Source organism: Pygoscelis adeliae, unplaced genomic scaffold (assembly GCF_000699105.1).
Source record: "Pygoscelis adeliae isolate BGI_AS28 unplaced genomic scaffold, ASM69910v1 Scaffold6, whole genome shotgun sequence".
Lineage (NCBI taxonomy): Eukaryota > Metazoa > Chordata > Aves > Sphenisciformes > Spheniscidae > Pygoscelis > Pygoscelis adeliae.
In genome coordinates this window covers 2,340,892-2,355,499 of record NW_008825075.1, presented here as the reverse complement: position 1 = coordinate 2,355,499, position 14,608 = coordinate 2,340,892, and the positions used below count along the sequence as shown (strand labels likewise).

The following is a 14,608-nucleotide window of genomic DNA, read 5'->3' as shown; positions in this document are numbered from 1 at the left end:
AAACTCTCTGAGTAATTCTTGCATGTAGTTGTCTCAAGAAAATGCTCCAACATACAACTGGTCTTTATTTTTATGGTTATATGTAATTTCCATGGGCTATTGTCATGATCACTAGGCTATTGGTATTCCTGTTTCCCTAAGGCCACGGTCTTAGGGAAACAAAATTATTGCAACTTACTCAAATACTTTTCTCCACCCTGTAGGTCCTACTTACAAGAGGAATATAACATTTGAAAAATTTGTTCTGGTGGATTACTAGAGGAGTGGAGGCTAACAGTATCACTGTAAACGATGAGGACTTACTCCTTGACAGTTTTGCTTTGGAGCTGTATGTTTCATGCGATTCAGATGATGCCATCCCAAAAACGGACTAACAAGCACTCACGCAGTGAAAGGATAACAGGCTTGTCAGAGAATGGTGGAAAAACACTGCACCGCACCAAGCGTGGTTGGATGTGGAATCAATTTTTCTTGCTGGAGGAGTACACAGGTCCAGATACTCAATACGTGGGCAAGGTAAGCCTTGTGTTTAAAGGATTCTTTAGAGATGATGCATCTGACACCCTTGGTATTTTCCCTCCTTCTCCACAGTTGTTTTGCTTTTTATACAGCAATGGTCCCAATTTCTCATTTAAGTCAATCAAAGCATGTCATGGACCACCTGAGGCTTCCATGATTGTTCAAAGTTGTGGAGAAATGAAGTAGCTTAGTGAAAAAAAAAAAAAAAAAGGAAACTGTTCAGATTAAAATGTTCCAATTTCTTATTGCATATGCCCATGCAAGTTTTATCACTGAATCATTTCCATTTTTCAACTGTTAAACATAAATATTAGATAAGGGAATAGAGAAGTTATGCCTTCATTCATCTACCTCATAGCATTTGCCAGTATACTGGGTTGTGTACTTCCTCAAGTGAAATATAGAATTCTATTTATTAATAATAAAATTGCTGTCTATGCATGATTCTAAGTATGGATAAAGTGTTCAAGGAGAAAAAAAATCTGGTTTTCATCATTTCTGTAATAAACTGAGATCTTTACTTAATGGCTTGAGAGACTTTCCATTCTTTGAGACCTATCTACGTCAGCTATGGCCAACAACAGCACCTCTGAATTCCAGCTGTCTGCAGTCCTACTTTTTCTGATAACACACAACTCAAAGATTTCCAGATTTTTAGCCCTTTGTGGTGTCTCACCAAACACGGATGTGCCTTGTAGTCTGGTATAACTAAACAATCTTGGTAGAGATGTAGAATACACAGAGCAACCACCCAGAATGACTTAGAAATTAGGGAAATGTTTATCTTAATATCTTAAGTTAATAAATGTCCATTCCAGCTTCTGTCATTCATCCACAATACTGTCACTAGCTTGGATTGTCGGGTAGCTCTCTCACTTTCTGGTGCCTAACTAACAAATAGATTGAAACATTTTTAATTAAAAGACCCCAAACTGTTTTTGAACATTTGCTAATATCTCTGGTCATGGGAGGCATGTTCATCTGAAGAATATGGAAATCATCTCTCTTTATTAAGAAGCAAATGTCAAAGAAGCCAACCATGGTAACTATGAACTTGATTCTGATCTCGTTTATACCAACACTACACCCATATAATTCTGTTTTCAGTGAAATTAATTCTGACTTGGAGTAGTGGAAATAAAATGAGAGCAAATAATCCTATTGCTAGATCTGTTTATCGGTGTGTAAAATAAGAAGGTTTGTTGTAGGCAAAGGGATCTTCAATAAAGAGTGAACTACATAGAGAGATTTCTAAATAAAATTTAGTTGGAAGCATCTTTCAGTATTGAGTAAACTTGCAAAGAATACTTACAATAAGGTACACAATAATATAGACCTCCATAGCCATAAGTTCCACCTAGATTCAAAGAAATATTTTTTTGTAAAAATAGAAAGTTGTCATAGAGGGGAAGTAAGTATCAAACATAATAGTTGATTCCAGTTTCAGTCCCACTACTACAGATGAATGGACTCCAAACCACCTATGCCATTCTAAACCTCAGTAAATTAAGCTTACATCAAGACTGTCATCACCATCTCTGTTTCACACAAGGAATGCCTACATGGTATATTGCAACAGATGCAAACTTACTCTGCAGTTATTGCAGACTAACTAAAAACCATTGGACTTTATTATCACAGAGCTAAGTCCAGGAAGGAAAAAAAATGGCTGTACAGCAGTTGGATCTGAGATGATTCATTTCTTACAACTCAGATAACATGTTGAGATTTTTCACATTTCAGTGCAAAATATTGTACAGAGGCCCTGAGGGGTTAGCATTACTGATTCTCTAAACAGATGGAAATCAGCCCAACTGTTACCCCATGTTCCAAAGAGATGGAGTTGGATTGAAGTGATAAACTCCATACGGTCGCATTAACTTTAGAACAGTTTATGGCATGACAAAATGATCATAGTTCTTTCCTCAGTGGTATAATACCACAATAAATCCATATAAGTTAGTTCAAATTGTCCTAGGTACACGTGACATACGGAACCAAGAGGGAGCTGTTACAACAAGAAGTCAACTAAGGAACTTAGTTTTTTTTAAAAAAAAGCAACATATTTTTTGAACAATTTTATTCTGAGAAAGGCTTCAATCTCAGGGTTAGTATTCTCCTGCTCAAAGTGATGGTAGTTAGCAAACTGGTATCTGTAAAGAGAGAGCACTTTTATTCCAACCCATGGGGGACTAGTTCACAGCAAGTATTCTTATCCAGTCCCTCTTTAATATGGATATGCACAGGCAGATGGATTACTGGAGTAGAATAACAAATGTTGTACTAGAAATTAAATAAACTGAATTAAGAAACTTTATCAGGAAATAAACTTCTAAGGGATCTTAGCAATAATACTAAAAAATTAGTTTTCTCTCCCTAGTTCAATTTTCAAACAATTTTAACCTGTTAGGTCATTGTGTTTTGTTAGTGATGTTACTTTGTTGATGCTTTATTTTGTTATGAAGGCATTCTGTTATTGGCAGCGGAGTAGGATCACTCGGTATGACATAAAGGGATAAAATTTATTTACTAAGAAGGATGGGCACATGGGATGGAGAGCTATTCTGTGACATCCACACACCTCTCACTCCCACTGCTCAGCCCCCCCAGCCCAGTTTAGACCAGCAGCGGGGACCCAGGGGAACGGGACACTTGTTTTGACCGCTGGACTGCCCAAGTCTTGGCTGGCAGTCTGGCCCCTACGAGGGCACTTCTGCCTTTGCCTCAGACCCCACTCTGTGTCAGAGGTCCCTGGATGGAGGAGTTTGTCCCCCATCTGAGATGTTATTGTCTTAAGTCGTGTTTCTTAAAATTAGATTGTCGGCAGCCAATGGTTGCACTAGCCAAGTAGCCTCAGGATGATCTCTTTCCCCATATCTAAAGCCAAATAGCAGTTGTTACTGGGGTTTGTCTCACCCTCTGGTCTCCTCCCCAAATATCTTCTAAGAATGGAAAGTCATTAACAGCTCCATCATCCCTGATTTTTTGTTTCTTTCCTGCACATACCAGACTAATCTAAGCAGTTAGAGCTGGCTGATGCAATCACTGTCTCACTTATCTGAGTGGTGCTTGTGTGTAGGCTTCACCCTGTGACAAGAAGTAACTAAAAAAGAGGCCTGGTGTACTTGTAAGGTAGATGAAAACCCCAGCTCCACACAAACCTGGCTTGTGGCTCCCAGACTGCTAATAGGGGTAACACACTGTTAATGGACTCTGAACAGCTAGAACAGAGTTTATGTTCCCAATTATAGTTAGATAGCTTTTCGACAAAGGCAGTAGTAGTGATAATAGGTGACATAAAATTGGGACCAGTAAGTGCATCTAATGCACTTAGCAGAAATAGAAAGTATTGTTTGATGAGCAAAGGAAGTTAGCATTCAATAGCTGCAAAAAGGCTTGATAGCTAAAACAATTGTAGTAAGGAAATTACTCAAAGAACAGATCTAAATCAACAATCACCCTTCAGGGACAGGGCATATACGCAAAAAAATTGCCTTGTGAATGCGGTGGGAGTCAAGGTAAATCCAGACAACCTACAGTATATTCATCACACATCTTTCTCTTCTCCCAACTCAGAGGACTTCTCTGTCTCATATATTGATGCATGCATAAAAAATAAGTGCATAGGAAGTCTTTAAATTTGCTAGGTCCTATTACTCGTACCTGCAACAATGCAAGAACTACTTATGACATCCTTCAATTTCTTATCCTTTTAAATTATATTCAGGAAATGCTTAGAAAAACCAGTGGCTCCATCATGCTAAGTGTATAAAAAAACACATAGGGAGATAAACTTTGCTCTGGAGAGTTTGCAAATGAAATATTCAGTCAGACCCAGGTAAAGTAAGCAGTATCACAAAGTCCTGTTTAAAAATTTAGCCAAGAAAAATAAAAAATTCTAAAACATAGAAATGACCATATTCTTTCAAGATGCCTGTTGCCTAGTGTGAATGTTGAATATCTCAATGAGATCATCAGTGTGAGGAATTTTTAGAGGATGTATTGAGAGCAACTGTAAAACTCATCCTGCCTACTAAGAATTCACAAAGAAGAAAAAGAAAAAAATGGGTTACAATATAACATTCAGAGTTAAATGTATGAGAGAAGTTTCTTTTTAAAGGAAAAGAAACAACTGGCAATTTTTTGTGAAATATGAAGGGGCTGAGAAAATAAAAAACCTGACTGTATATCATACTGTGGTATTCCTTGGTTTCTGGCATCTCCTTTTCTTTCACTAGAGAAGGGCCATAGATCCAGCTTCTCAGCTGCTACTAACTTTAAGCCCCCTGCAGAACCTAAGAAATGGAATCTAAAACATTGACATTCTATGAGAAAAAAGTCTACCAAATTTACTCACTTCCTAAGCAAATAATCCAAAGAGATAATAATCTAAAAAAAAGAACATGCAATTTAGGAAGTATTAAAATATTGATGGTGATGATGTTCATTAATTAAAGAAAAAGCTAATAAAATGCACAGAAGGCTCTAACCAAGTAGCCCTTTAGGAATAATTAGTTTTATTTTCCAAAGCTAATACTGATTTTATGTGCTTCCATTTCTAAATAACTTACCTGATACCCACTTCAGTTATGCAAAATGCTAAATATCCCACCTCTTTAACTCCAGTCTTTATGAAATATCCCTAGGCCTATTCAAAATCATCAGCCATTTTAGAAAACACAGTCCTTTATGTTTTGCAACAATACACTTAAGTGATTTCAAGAGAAAAGATATTTTCCCTCCTTTTAAGTCACTCAATTACATTTTTTACATGAAAGCTAGTCTCTCCCTATATCAAACAGGCACTTTGCTAATCAAAGGCTGTTAATCTTGAAGGACAGATAACATGTGAAGTTCCATGCAATGTATGTTAGACCACTCATAAACTGTACAATCAAACACCTGTCATATTCCAGAATTTAAAAACAATAAACAAACAACAACAATAAAAACATTTTTGTACACCACCTGCAATCTTTCTTTTTCATATTAAGGGGGGAAATACAAAATCAAATACAAAAGAACAGATGCTACTCAAAATTAGCTGCTCCATGAATAATCTCCTGTTTAATAACATCCATAAAAATAAACAAACTAAGCTTTGTATGTCATAAACATCATTTAAATTGCATACAAACTGAAGAAAAATCTCTGTTCTATCTCCAGTTAATCAGTGAGTTTTACTCATGACATTTGCCTGTGTGTCTTATTAAAAAGTATAAAGTGAAAAGAAAAATATTCAGAGGGTGGGGTTTTTTGGAGAGGTGTTTTGTTTTGTTTTGGTTTGGTTTTAAGGGGGGGAGGGGGCGGGCTACAACATATAGTCAAATGCAACCATTTATTTTTTGTAGTCTACACTCACAAATATTCAGACATCTACAGGTGAGGTTGCCTACTATAGCAGTCTGCCTTATAAGAAAAGAGAGAGAGAGAAGACCAGAAGAACTTCATGTAACAATTCAAGAAGTCTCAATGAATTACCAACCTCACTGGAATTGCTGTTATTTAATACAAAACTTCACTCAATTACCTCATTATATTGTATGGGTTTTTTTCTTATTTAATGGAATTGGATAGTATTTCCTTGTAAATATAGACCAAAAATGTACTAATGCGTGGAAATATTATTTCACATTACTTTGCTGGCTGCCTTTGGTACACCACTGTCCTGGTTTCAGCAGGGATAGAGTTAATTTCCTTCCTAGTAGCTGGTACAGTCCTGTGTTTTGGATTTAGGGTGAGAACAAAGTTGATAACACACCGATGTTTTAGTTGTCGCTACGTAGTGCTTACACTAGTCAAGGACTTTTCAGCTTCCCATGCTCTACCGACTGAGAAGGCTGGAGGTGCACAAGAAGCTAGGAGGGGGCACAGCCAAACTGGCCAAAGGGACATTCCATACCATGTGATGTCATGCTCAGTACTTAAACTGAGGAAAGCTGGCCAGGGGGGCTGCTGCTCAGGGGCTGGCTGAGCATCGGTCGGCGGGTGGTGAGCAATTGCACTGTGCATCACTCGCTTTGTGTATTATTATTACATTATTATTATTATTATTATTATTATTATTTTATTTCAATTATTAAACTGTTTTCATCTTAACCCACGAGTTTTTCTCACTTGTGCTTTTCCAATTCTCTCCCCCATCCCACCGGGTGGGGGGCAGGGAGTGAGCGAGCGGCTGTGTGGTGTTCAGTTGCCAACTGAGGTTAAACCACAACAACCACAAAAGTCCAGAGTAGACTCCCTTTTAATATGCGAAGCAGCAGAGAAGTCAGAAAATGGGATCAGTGAAGCCCTTACTCCATTAGTCTTATCCTAGTTCATCCATGTCCTCTCAACCATGTTGCCAAGGCCTTGGCCATTCTCAGCCTCTGCTCTGAGCAGTTTGGGAAGAAGTTGTTTATGGCCCAAATAGGTGACCCACTGAGCTGGCTCTTGACAATGCTGCAGTGACAAACTATGCAGTAACCTTAGTTTCACCATCCTGAAGCATGATGTTCTCATCCGCTGCAAAAATATTTTTTTATGAATTACCTAATATTGTTTTCTTTATGTATTGAATTTTATCTTAATTTTGCCTTTAGAGTATGTGAGAGAACTTTCTTTTTCAGTTGTGCCTTTAATCAATTAATGCAATTAATCCATAAGGATTTCTTTACAGTATTTATTATTTTCCCTCCACAGAGTCAGTTTAAGAACCACCTATTCTTAGGATAAGAGAACATAGAAGTCCACTATCCTTTCAGTGTTTCAAGCGTGCCCTGCACTTTGTTATCAATGCATCCCACTTGTCTCATTTGAAAAACTGTTGCATTCAGTACAACACCTAAATGCTACTAAAACCAGCATGTTTCTTTGCCATCTTTTGACTTAGCAGTATGATAAGTTTCAAAAAACCAACAGAATCATAAACAATCATATGTTGCTGACATTTAATCATTTAGAAGTCTAATTCAACTGGGGGCAGATTTCATCACATTCTTAGCATGTTCCTTTTAGCATGTGCTATAACCCAAAGCCATCCTGTAAAACACAGCTTTTGAAGAAGACTTAATGATGTATTTTCATTAGAATCTCTGCTCTTAAAGTAAAATCAGTATTTTAAAATTAAATAAAAGAAGAAAAGTTAGTGTTGTTTCCTGGGTCACCTTCTTTTGTTTTTACTTTCCTCACAGACCTTAAGTTTTTCCTCATCTCAGAATGAATACTGCAGAAAAAATGTTGTGTCAAAACAGAAAGGAAAAAAGTCATAAGGACAGAAAAGATCAAAGAAATAAGAAAAAGAGTCTGACCAATATTTTAAAAAATAAGAAATGGAAAATGTTTTTGATTCCAAAATTAATAAATTATCTCCACTTACATTGTGTTCTTCAGCTAGTACATTTTTTCAACAAACATTTGATCTAGTTTCAAGAAGCCATATCTCTAGGTAGATGAATCCTGAAAATAAACTAAAATGGAAACAAGCAAACCAAGAAAAAAAAGGTTAAAAAATCCACCACAACAAGTGCCTGTCTCCAGATACATGTATAACAACTACAAATACCAATGAAGAGCCATAGTTTTATTTGTTTAAAAATAATTTATTTTCTGAAGGCTTCCAATGTAAATTCTATTGAAAAATTGCTGGAGGTAAAATTTATTTTCATCAAAAAATAGTAAAAAAACAAAATTTCCAATAAAATTTGATTGATACTTTTAAAAAGAAAGCTGGAGGGCCAGGTAAGAAAATGGTGAAAGACAAATGCTACATCTTCCAAAACCAATAGGACTGTTTTCTTTTGGAGAAAGGACAGCTGCTCATTTCTAACAACCTAAGTACATTTTTAATTGAAGTTTCAAAAATAGTGAAGAGATCTAATCACATCATGCATAACCCAAGTATAAACGGTTTAAATATGAAATATCTTGAATGTTACATTGCCCTGATAGGCCTAAGCTAGAATTTTGCAATCAAATTTGGACATCTTATTTCACAAAATAAAGAAGAATTTCTGAAAACAACTCCAATGATCAGACTTCAAATACATGAATAACAAGAGTGAGCTGGCATTGTTTGATACAGATAGAGCAGCTGTCATGAGATCTGACAGCTTCTGTTTCTTCAACTACATAAAAGACTGCTAAAAAAAACAATCTCAAGTTCTTGTCATGTTCAGGGCAAGAAGTTGTGTTCATATTGTCATAAGGTTGATTTACATTCAACATCAGGAAAAGTTTTTGACGGTATATACAGTCAATACAGTGAAGTGCTAGATAAAGATTACTTGGAGAGACAGGATTTTCTTGATGCTGAAGGTTTTCCTGACAAACTAAAAAAACACGTGCCAGAAAGTCCACACTTATCCTACCTGGAGGCAGGAGGATGGCAGAGATTATCTCTTTAGGTCCCTGTCTGTTCTGTTTTCAAGGATTCTGTGTGTGTTTTTCAAATTCAAATTCAAATGCTAACTCAGCTAAACTGTGAAAAACAAAACTAAACCAAGAATAAACACAAAGACATAAGAAATGAAGAAATCCTCAAACTGTTTATTCCAAACTCTTCCCTTTCCCTTTTCCTTCCCTTTTCCCTTCCCCTCCCCTTCCCCTTCCTCTCCCGAGACAGAACATCCAGTATGTAATGATTTTCAAGTTAAAAAAAAGAAAAAAAGCAGAAAGCTGCCAACTATGTGCCTTTATGCTTAATGGAAAAAGGAGAATTTGCAAGATAATTTTTGAGAATTTAGCAAGGCTAAGTGACAATTTCATCTATAGCATAAATACAGGCATCTGAAAATTACCCAGCTACTTTTAAAGCCAAAGCCAATACAAGACAATTCAATAAGGGAAAAAAAATAATAATTCCCCAATTATTTTCCCTTTTCCCTCTCTCCCTCCATGCTCCTCCTCTCAGGTGTGGAAAAATTGCACTCACCCAATACCCAACATAACAGAAAAGGCTACTGTGTGGAGTCTAGTTTATTGTTCACTACAATGCTTGCTCTTTGCTTAATCACAACTATTCTTCCCTGGGGATCTCCTGAGTGTGTTCAGAGCATCCATAGGGTGGGCCAGGACAAGAGTAACGGGGGTCTGAGGCCCACACAGTGGAGGCCCCACCCCTATGGAGTTTACTGGGATTTAGGGTGTTGACAAGCTAATGAAAACCAAGGCTCGAAGTAAAAAAAAAAAAAAACAACAGATTTAAAGACGAAGTGGGCATGGAGAATGGAGTTCTCTTCTATCTCCAGTGGTAACTTCCAGTTGGCATTTAAAATACCATTTTCATTTTAATAAAAACTGGCTTTTCTGAGCTTAGAAACCTCTTAGTCTTGGCAAGCTCCTTATGCTAAAAGGCCTGAGCAGGTCTGCCTCAAAGATCTGGCTGGCTCAGGAACCTGCCACAACAAGTAATTGTTATTCATAGAATATCCCTAGCTTCTTCTTACAACTTCATAGGCTGGTATTTCTCAGCCTTGCAGCTTTAAGCCTGAGGGAAGAGAAGATTAGACTAGTGGCAATCCTGCAGACCTATCATTATCTGTAATCAGGCAATCATTTAGTGTGCATGAAAAGGTGGGAGGGTGAGGAAAATGTATTTCACAAGGTACTTTTCATGATGTTGTATATTTGTTACATTGATTGCATTATAGGAGCGATTCTGAAAAGAGGAAGTGTTTTGACTATATTGTTTACCAGTGCCTACCAGCCTAGTGATAGAAAGAGTTCAAAACCCATCAGAGCAAATCAATATGTGACTACTCAGAAATGGCAATTTGACTGCATCAGAGGGTGGTATTGTGTAACATCTTGTCTGTCGGAGAAAGGTTTATGAATAGTCTTCTTGAAGACAGAGGAGCTGTCAACAAGCAACTGTCAAGAACAGCAAGTCTTTTCTTCCTGTATGTGTCTGATCCATCAAATCCTGTCCATTCCAGGAATCATCATACATTTCAGCCTTCTAGAAACCAAAAAATATGTTAGTCTAGCCAATGTAATCAGTCAATTTAACACTATGCTGGGTATCAATCAAAAGAGGAATCTGTGATCTCTTATCAGTTATAGAAATACATAACTACGGTCAAATCCTTGCTGTCTGTATTGCTGTAGCAACACAAACACACTGTGCTGACTTCTGCTCTCTCTTATATCAATCTATGGTCAAGAAACTCTGCTGAAATCTCTCCTTTCTGTTTTACACAGCAGAGTGTAATAAAAAGAGTGAGAAAGCATTCCAGCCTCTATGAACTTTTCAGAAGTTATAAATTCCTCCCAGTCTTGCTTCACATTTCAGGCACAAGCATGCTCATTTCAAATGGAAGCCATCATACCATTTTTGCCAAATTGGGAGTGTGAGGAAATGACAATTAGGCTGATAATCTTAAATGAGTTTTAGCCTTAACTGAAGAGAAATTGTTTTTATGTATTCTCCATTTCCATAGAGGGAACCTAAGGAGAAAGGGCATAAATTCCCCTCTGTTTAAGTTGTAGAACGCTTAACAAAATCTCAAAGAGGTCTTTGGAATGGTTGATTCAGGTACAAAAATAAAGTTTTAGCCCAAACCCTGCCATAAAAATAACTGGTGATGCTGGAAATAATTATTAATAACATTTGATTGAATGTTTGCTTTATGTACATTTTTTCCATCTGTAAAATGTAATTGCCAACACTTATCCTAATGAAGCTTTTCCTCAGAACATGTTTATGTATGAGGTGTTCCCACACAATATTAAAAAAAAAAAAGCTCTGAAATATCATGAAAACAGGCATGAATCAGCCATTTGATTGGAAGCAGGGCTTGAAAGTATAGGGTTGAATAAATATCAGGGCACACTATGAAAAGGAGGAAAAAAACAAAACTAAATATTTAATAGCTTTCTACCCGGTGAACGGTGCTTGAATTTGTAATATAAACAATTGCTGTAACTTTTCCTAATGCATAAAAATGAGAAACACAGAAGCATTAAGCGGAATATTGTTATACTTCTACTCAAACGTTCATAAAATGCATTTACCTAGCTTAAAATTTGTGATTCTTGTCACCACCTGTAGCCATTTTTGCCCCTTGAACTTTTAGATGTTGCTACATATTTCTGATTAAGACCAGAAATAGATTTAATTTCTAAATATTGAGAACAAATTTAGTTCTTATAAGAAAGTTCTGTTTTGCAACTTCTATGCAGCTTAAGTGGAATTAACATTATTATATCACACTGTGAAAAATGTTGCAACTACTGACACAAGCTTTAAAAATGGTGCTTTTCTAACAGTTCAATCTTACAGGGATTGTGCAAGTAAGCATATTTTTCTTTTTAATAAGCATTTGTGATGAATAAACACTGTCAAATACCAGGAGGTAACAGAGCATTAAATGTTCAAATATAACTGGGTCAGGTAGCTGACTGAGAGGACTAAATTAACAAATGAAGAATAAAACATAGAAAGTATTTGCTTACTTTGTCTATCTACTACTACAGCATTTGCATTTAAAATGCTGAGACTAAAGATCCTTTAAATCAATAATTAAAAAAAAAAGGAAAAAGTTTCTGTATGTTCTGTGCAACACAAGTGACTAAAAGAAATAACCATGTATATTTATCTTTAATTTTAAACCTAAATTAATTAGATGTAAACAAATGGTGTGGACAATAAAATGAATGTAAAGAGGAATTTGGCACGCAAGCAAGTATTTCTGTATTTATTGTTGCTAAAGTAAATGGAAGCGGAGGTGTTGCAAGAAAGCAAAATAAATCATTAAAGTTTTTTTTTAACTGTCTCTCTAAGTTTCACAGAACATTAAAATACATTTATCTCTGTACAGGCTAGTAATTTTGAAGTGGAAGAGGTCACAGTCTGACTCCCACCCATTCCATGTGAAAGACTTAGAATCACATGCAGAAAAGCATGAATTGAACAGCAAAAATGTAAGTCTATCCCAGAAGAAATTCTTTAGTCCTTCAAAAATGTTTTTAATGGAGAGAAACAGGAATGACCCATTCTGTTTTCATTCCATTAGAGGTACTGCAATTAATTGTCTTTGTACTTCAGGTGGCTAAATCTGGTCTAACTTCAAAGTGTATAAAAGAAAAAGAAACAACAAAAAACCCCACAGTTTAAAATAATTTTATGCTTCTAAAAAGCTATGAGAAAATATATGTGTGTGTGTGTATATATATAAACCATTGTTTTCAGGATAAATAAAAGACTTATTTTGATCTTTTTTATGAGGATAAAAGAAAAAAGGATAAGTAAATCCTTATAATGATGATGCTATGATTATTAATATTAATTTCCACTTCCCTAAGTACCATTCAATGAAATATATCAAAGTATTTTATATTAAATGAACAGTACCTATGGTGAGGCAGACAATGACATAATATTTGTTCTTCTGAGAAGAAAACTGCAGCAGAGTTGCTGAAACAGTGATTTGAGGTCACAGAACCAGTCAATGACAAGAGCTGGAAACAGAACTGAATAACCACTGCACAGGGACAAATTCAGCATAATGGCAAGGCTTATCTATTTGAAGAGAAGATCAAGGCAGAAAGGATGGCACGCATCGAGTGAAAAACATTTGAAAAATGAACACTCCTGATCCCTCATTTTGAATATTAGCAAAATCTCAAGTTCTATCTTAAAACCTATCTCTAAATGGTCAACAAGACCATGGTCAAAATTTTACTCCAGATGAAGTCATAAGATAATTAGCAAAACAATCAGTTTTACTTTGTGTGCTGTGTGCTTCCTCAAAGCACAGAGTAACTCTAGACAAAAATGGATTTCAGCAAAAGATGCAGACAGTCAGCATTGAAGACTCCAGTTCCCCCAAAAAATCTTTTTTTGATAAAGTTAATACAAAGTTAGCATTGATACACTCAGATTTTTATCTGCTTTAACCATATGCAAACATTTTGACTATCCATGCTGTTAAAGTGACATTACTTGAACTCATCTTTTATGCACCACCTGCTGGGCTTCTTTTTCATTATTTGCTCTGACAATCTAAAAAAAAAAAAATTAAAAAATCCCTCTTAAATAACTCCTGTGTTATCTAACATCTCCATATTAATCTCACTTCATTTAACCAGCTTGCAGATTCCAAAGTTAGGGTAATGGGTAACTAGACAAGATCAAGGACATCAGATTCATAAAACAAAACAAAACAAAACGACCCCCCACAGGTCCCTCTAACATCCCTATTCTAATCTGACAGTTGTAGATGCTGGGGCAGGGCGGGGGTGGGGAGTGTAAAAGAAGAAAAAAATTGCAGTGGCCAGACTTACATGCTCTCTCAAACCACCATCTCCTATTGCTACTGAGATAAAGTACTTGACTAAACAAACCATTGGTGTCCCCTAGTAGAATATTTCTTATATACTTATTAGTGTAGAGCTGAGCCCAGATCAATTAGTTCTGTCTATCCATATGGCAAACTCATGTTGCTTCCAGGGCCAGAGCCTTTATTCCTGCCTATCTCTGTGCACATCTTTTGGAACTACAGCCCATTTTGAGTGCCTCTGAAACAGCAAGAGATATCACACACTGAGACAGATTTCACTCAGAAGTTACTCATGAGAGAAAAATCTATGAGAAACACATCTTTTCTTATTGTGAAGCCTTTAAAATAATGATGGATTTATCACCTGTTCCACGGATTGATTAAAGTGACAGTGCTTGATGTTGTGATGTGATAATTTCTGACCTGTGGACACAACTGATCACTATGGTCACTTCCTGTAAACCTGTATCTCATGTTATGGAACAGCCAAGTGACAGGGCATGGCAAACCACAAAAAAAAACCAGTTCGGCTCTTTTCATCAGGCTGAAAACCTGCAACCCAGCTGTTGATTTGGAGAATAAAGAGAGGAGAAAAAACAAACAAATTCTATGTGCTCTGAAATCCAATTCTTTGTGCAGAAGTAAGAATGCAACCATTTTTCCAGATTTGTTTACAACCTAGCATATAGGGCACAGGAGATGTAGAAGGTACGCAGGGGAAGGAGGCACTTGAGGAAACAGATTTGATTTCCAGGACACCCCCTAGGTATGGGGAGATGTGCATGGAGGGAATTAATTTGCCCGTATTGTGTTTGTATCAGCAGAAT

The 14,608-nt window shown here is 36.4% G+C and overlaps 1 protein-coding gene across 1 annotated transcript in view; it reads left to right on the top strand.

The window, feature by feature from the left end:
- Window positions 1-291: 291 nt before the first annotated feature.
- The window catches only part of CDH9 (cadherin 9, type 2 (T1-cadherin)), a 73,271-nt gene continuing 58,954 nt past the window's right edge, over window positions 292-14,608 (top strand). The window contains exon 1 of the mRNA XM_009326679.1: window positions 292-516. Coding sequence (XP_009324954.1) covers window positions 292-516 — 225 coding nt within the window. The remainder of the gene's footprint in view (window positions 517-14,608) is intronic.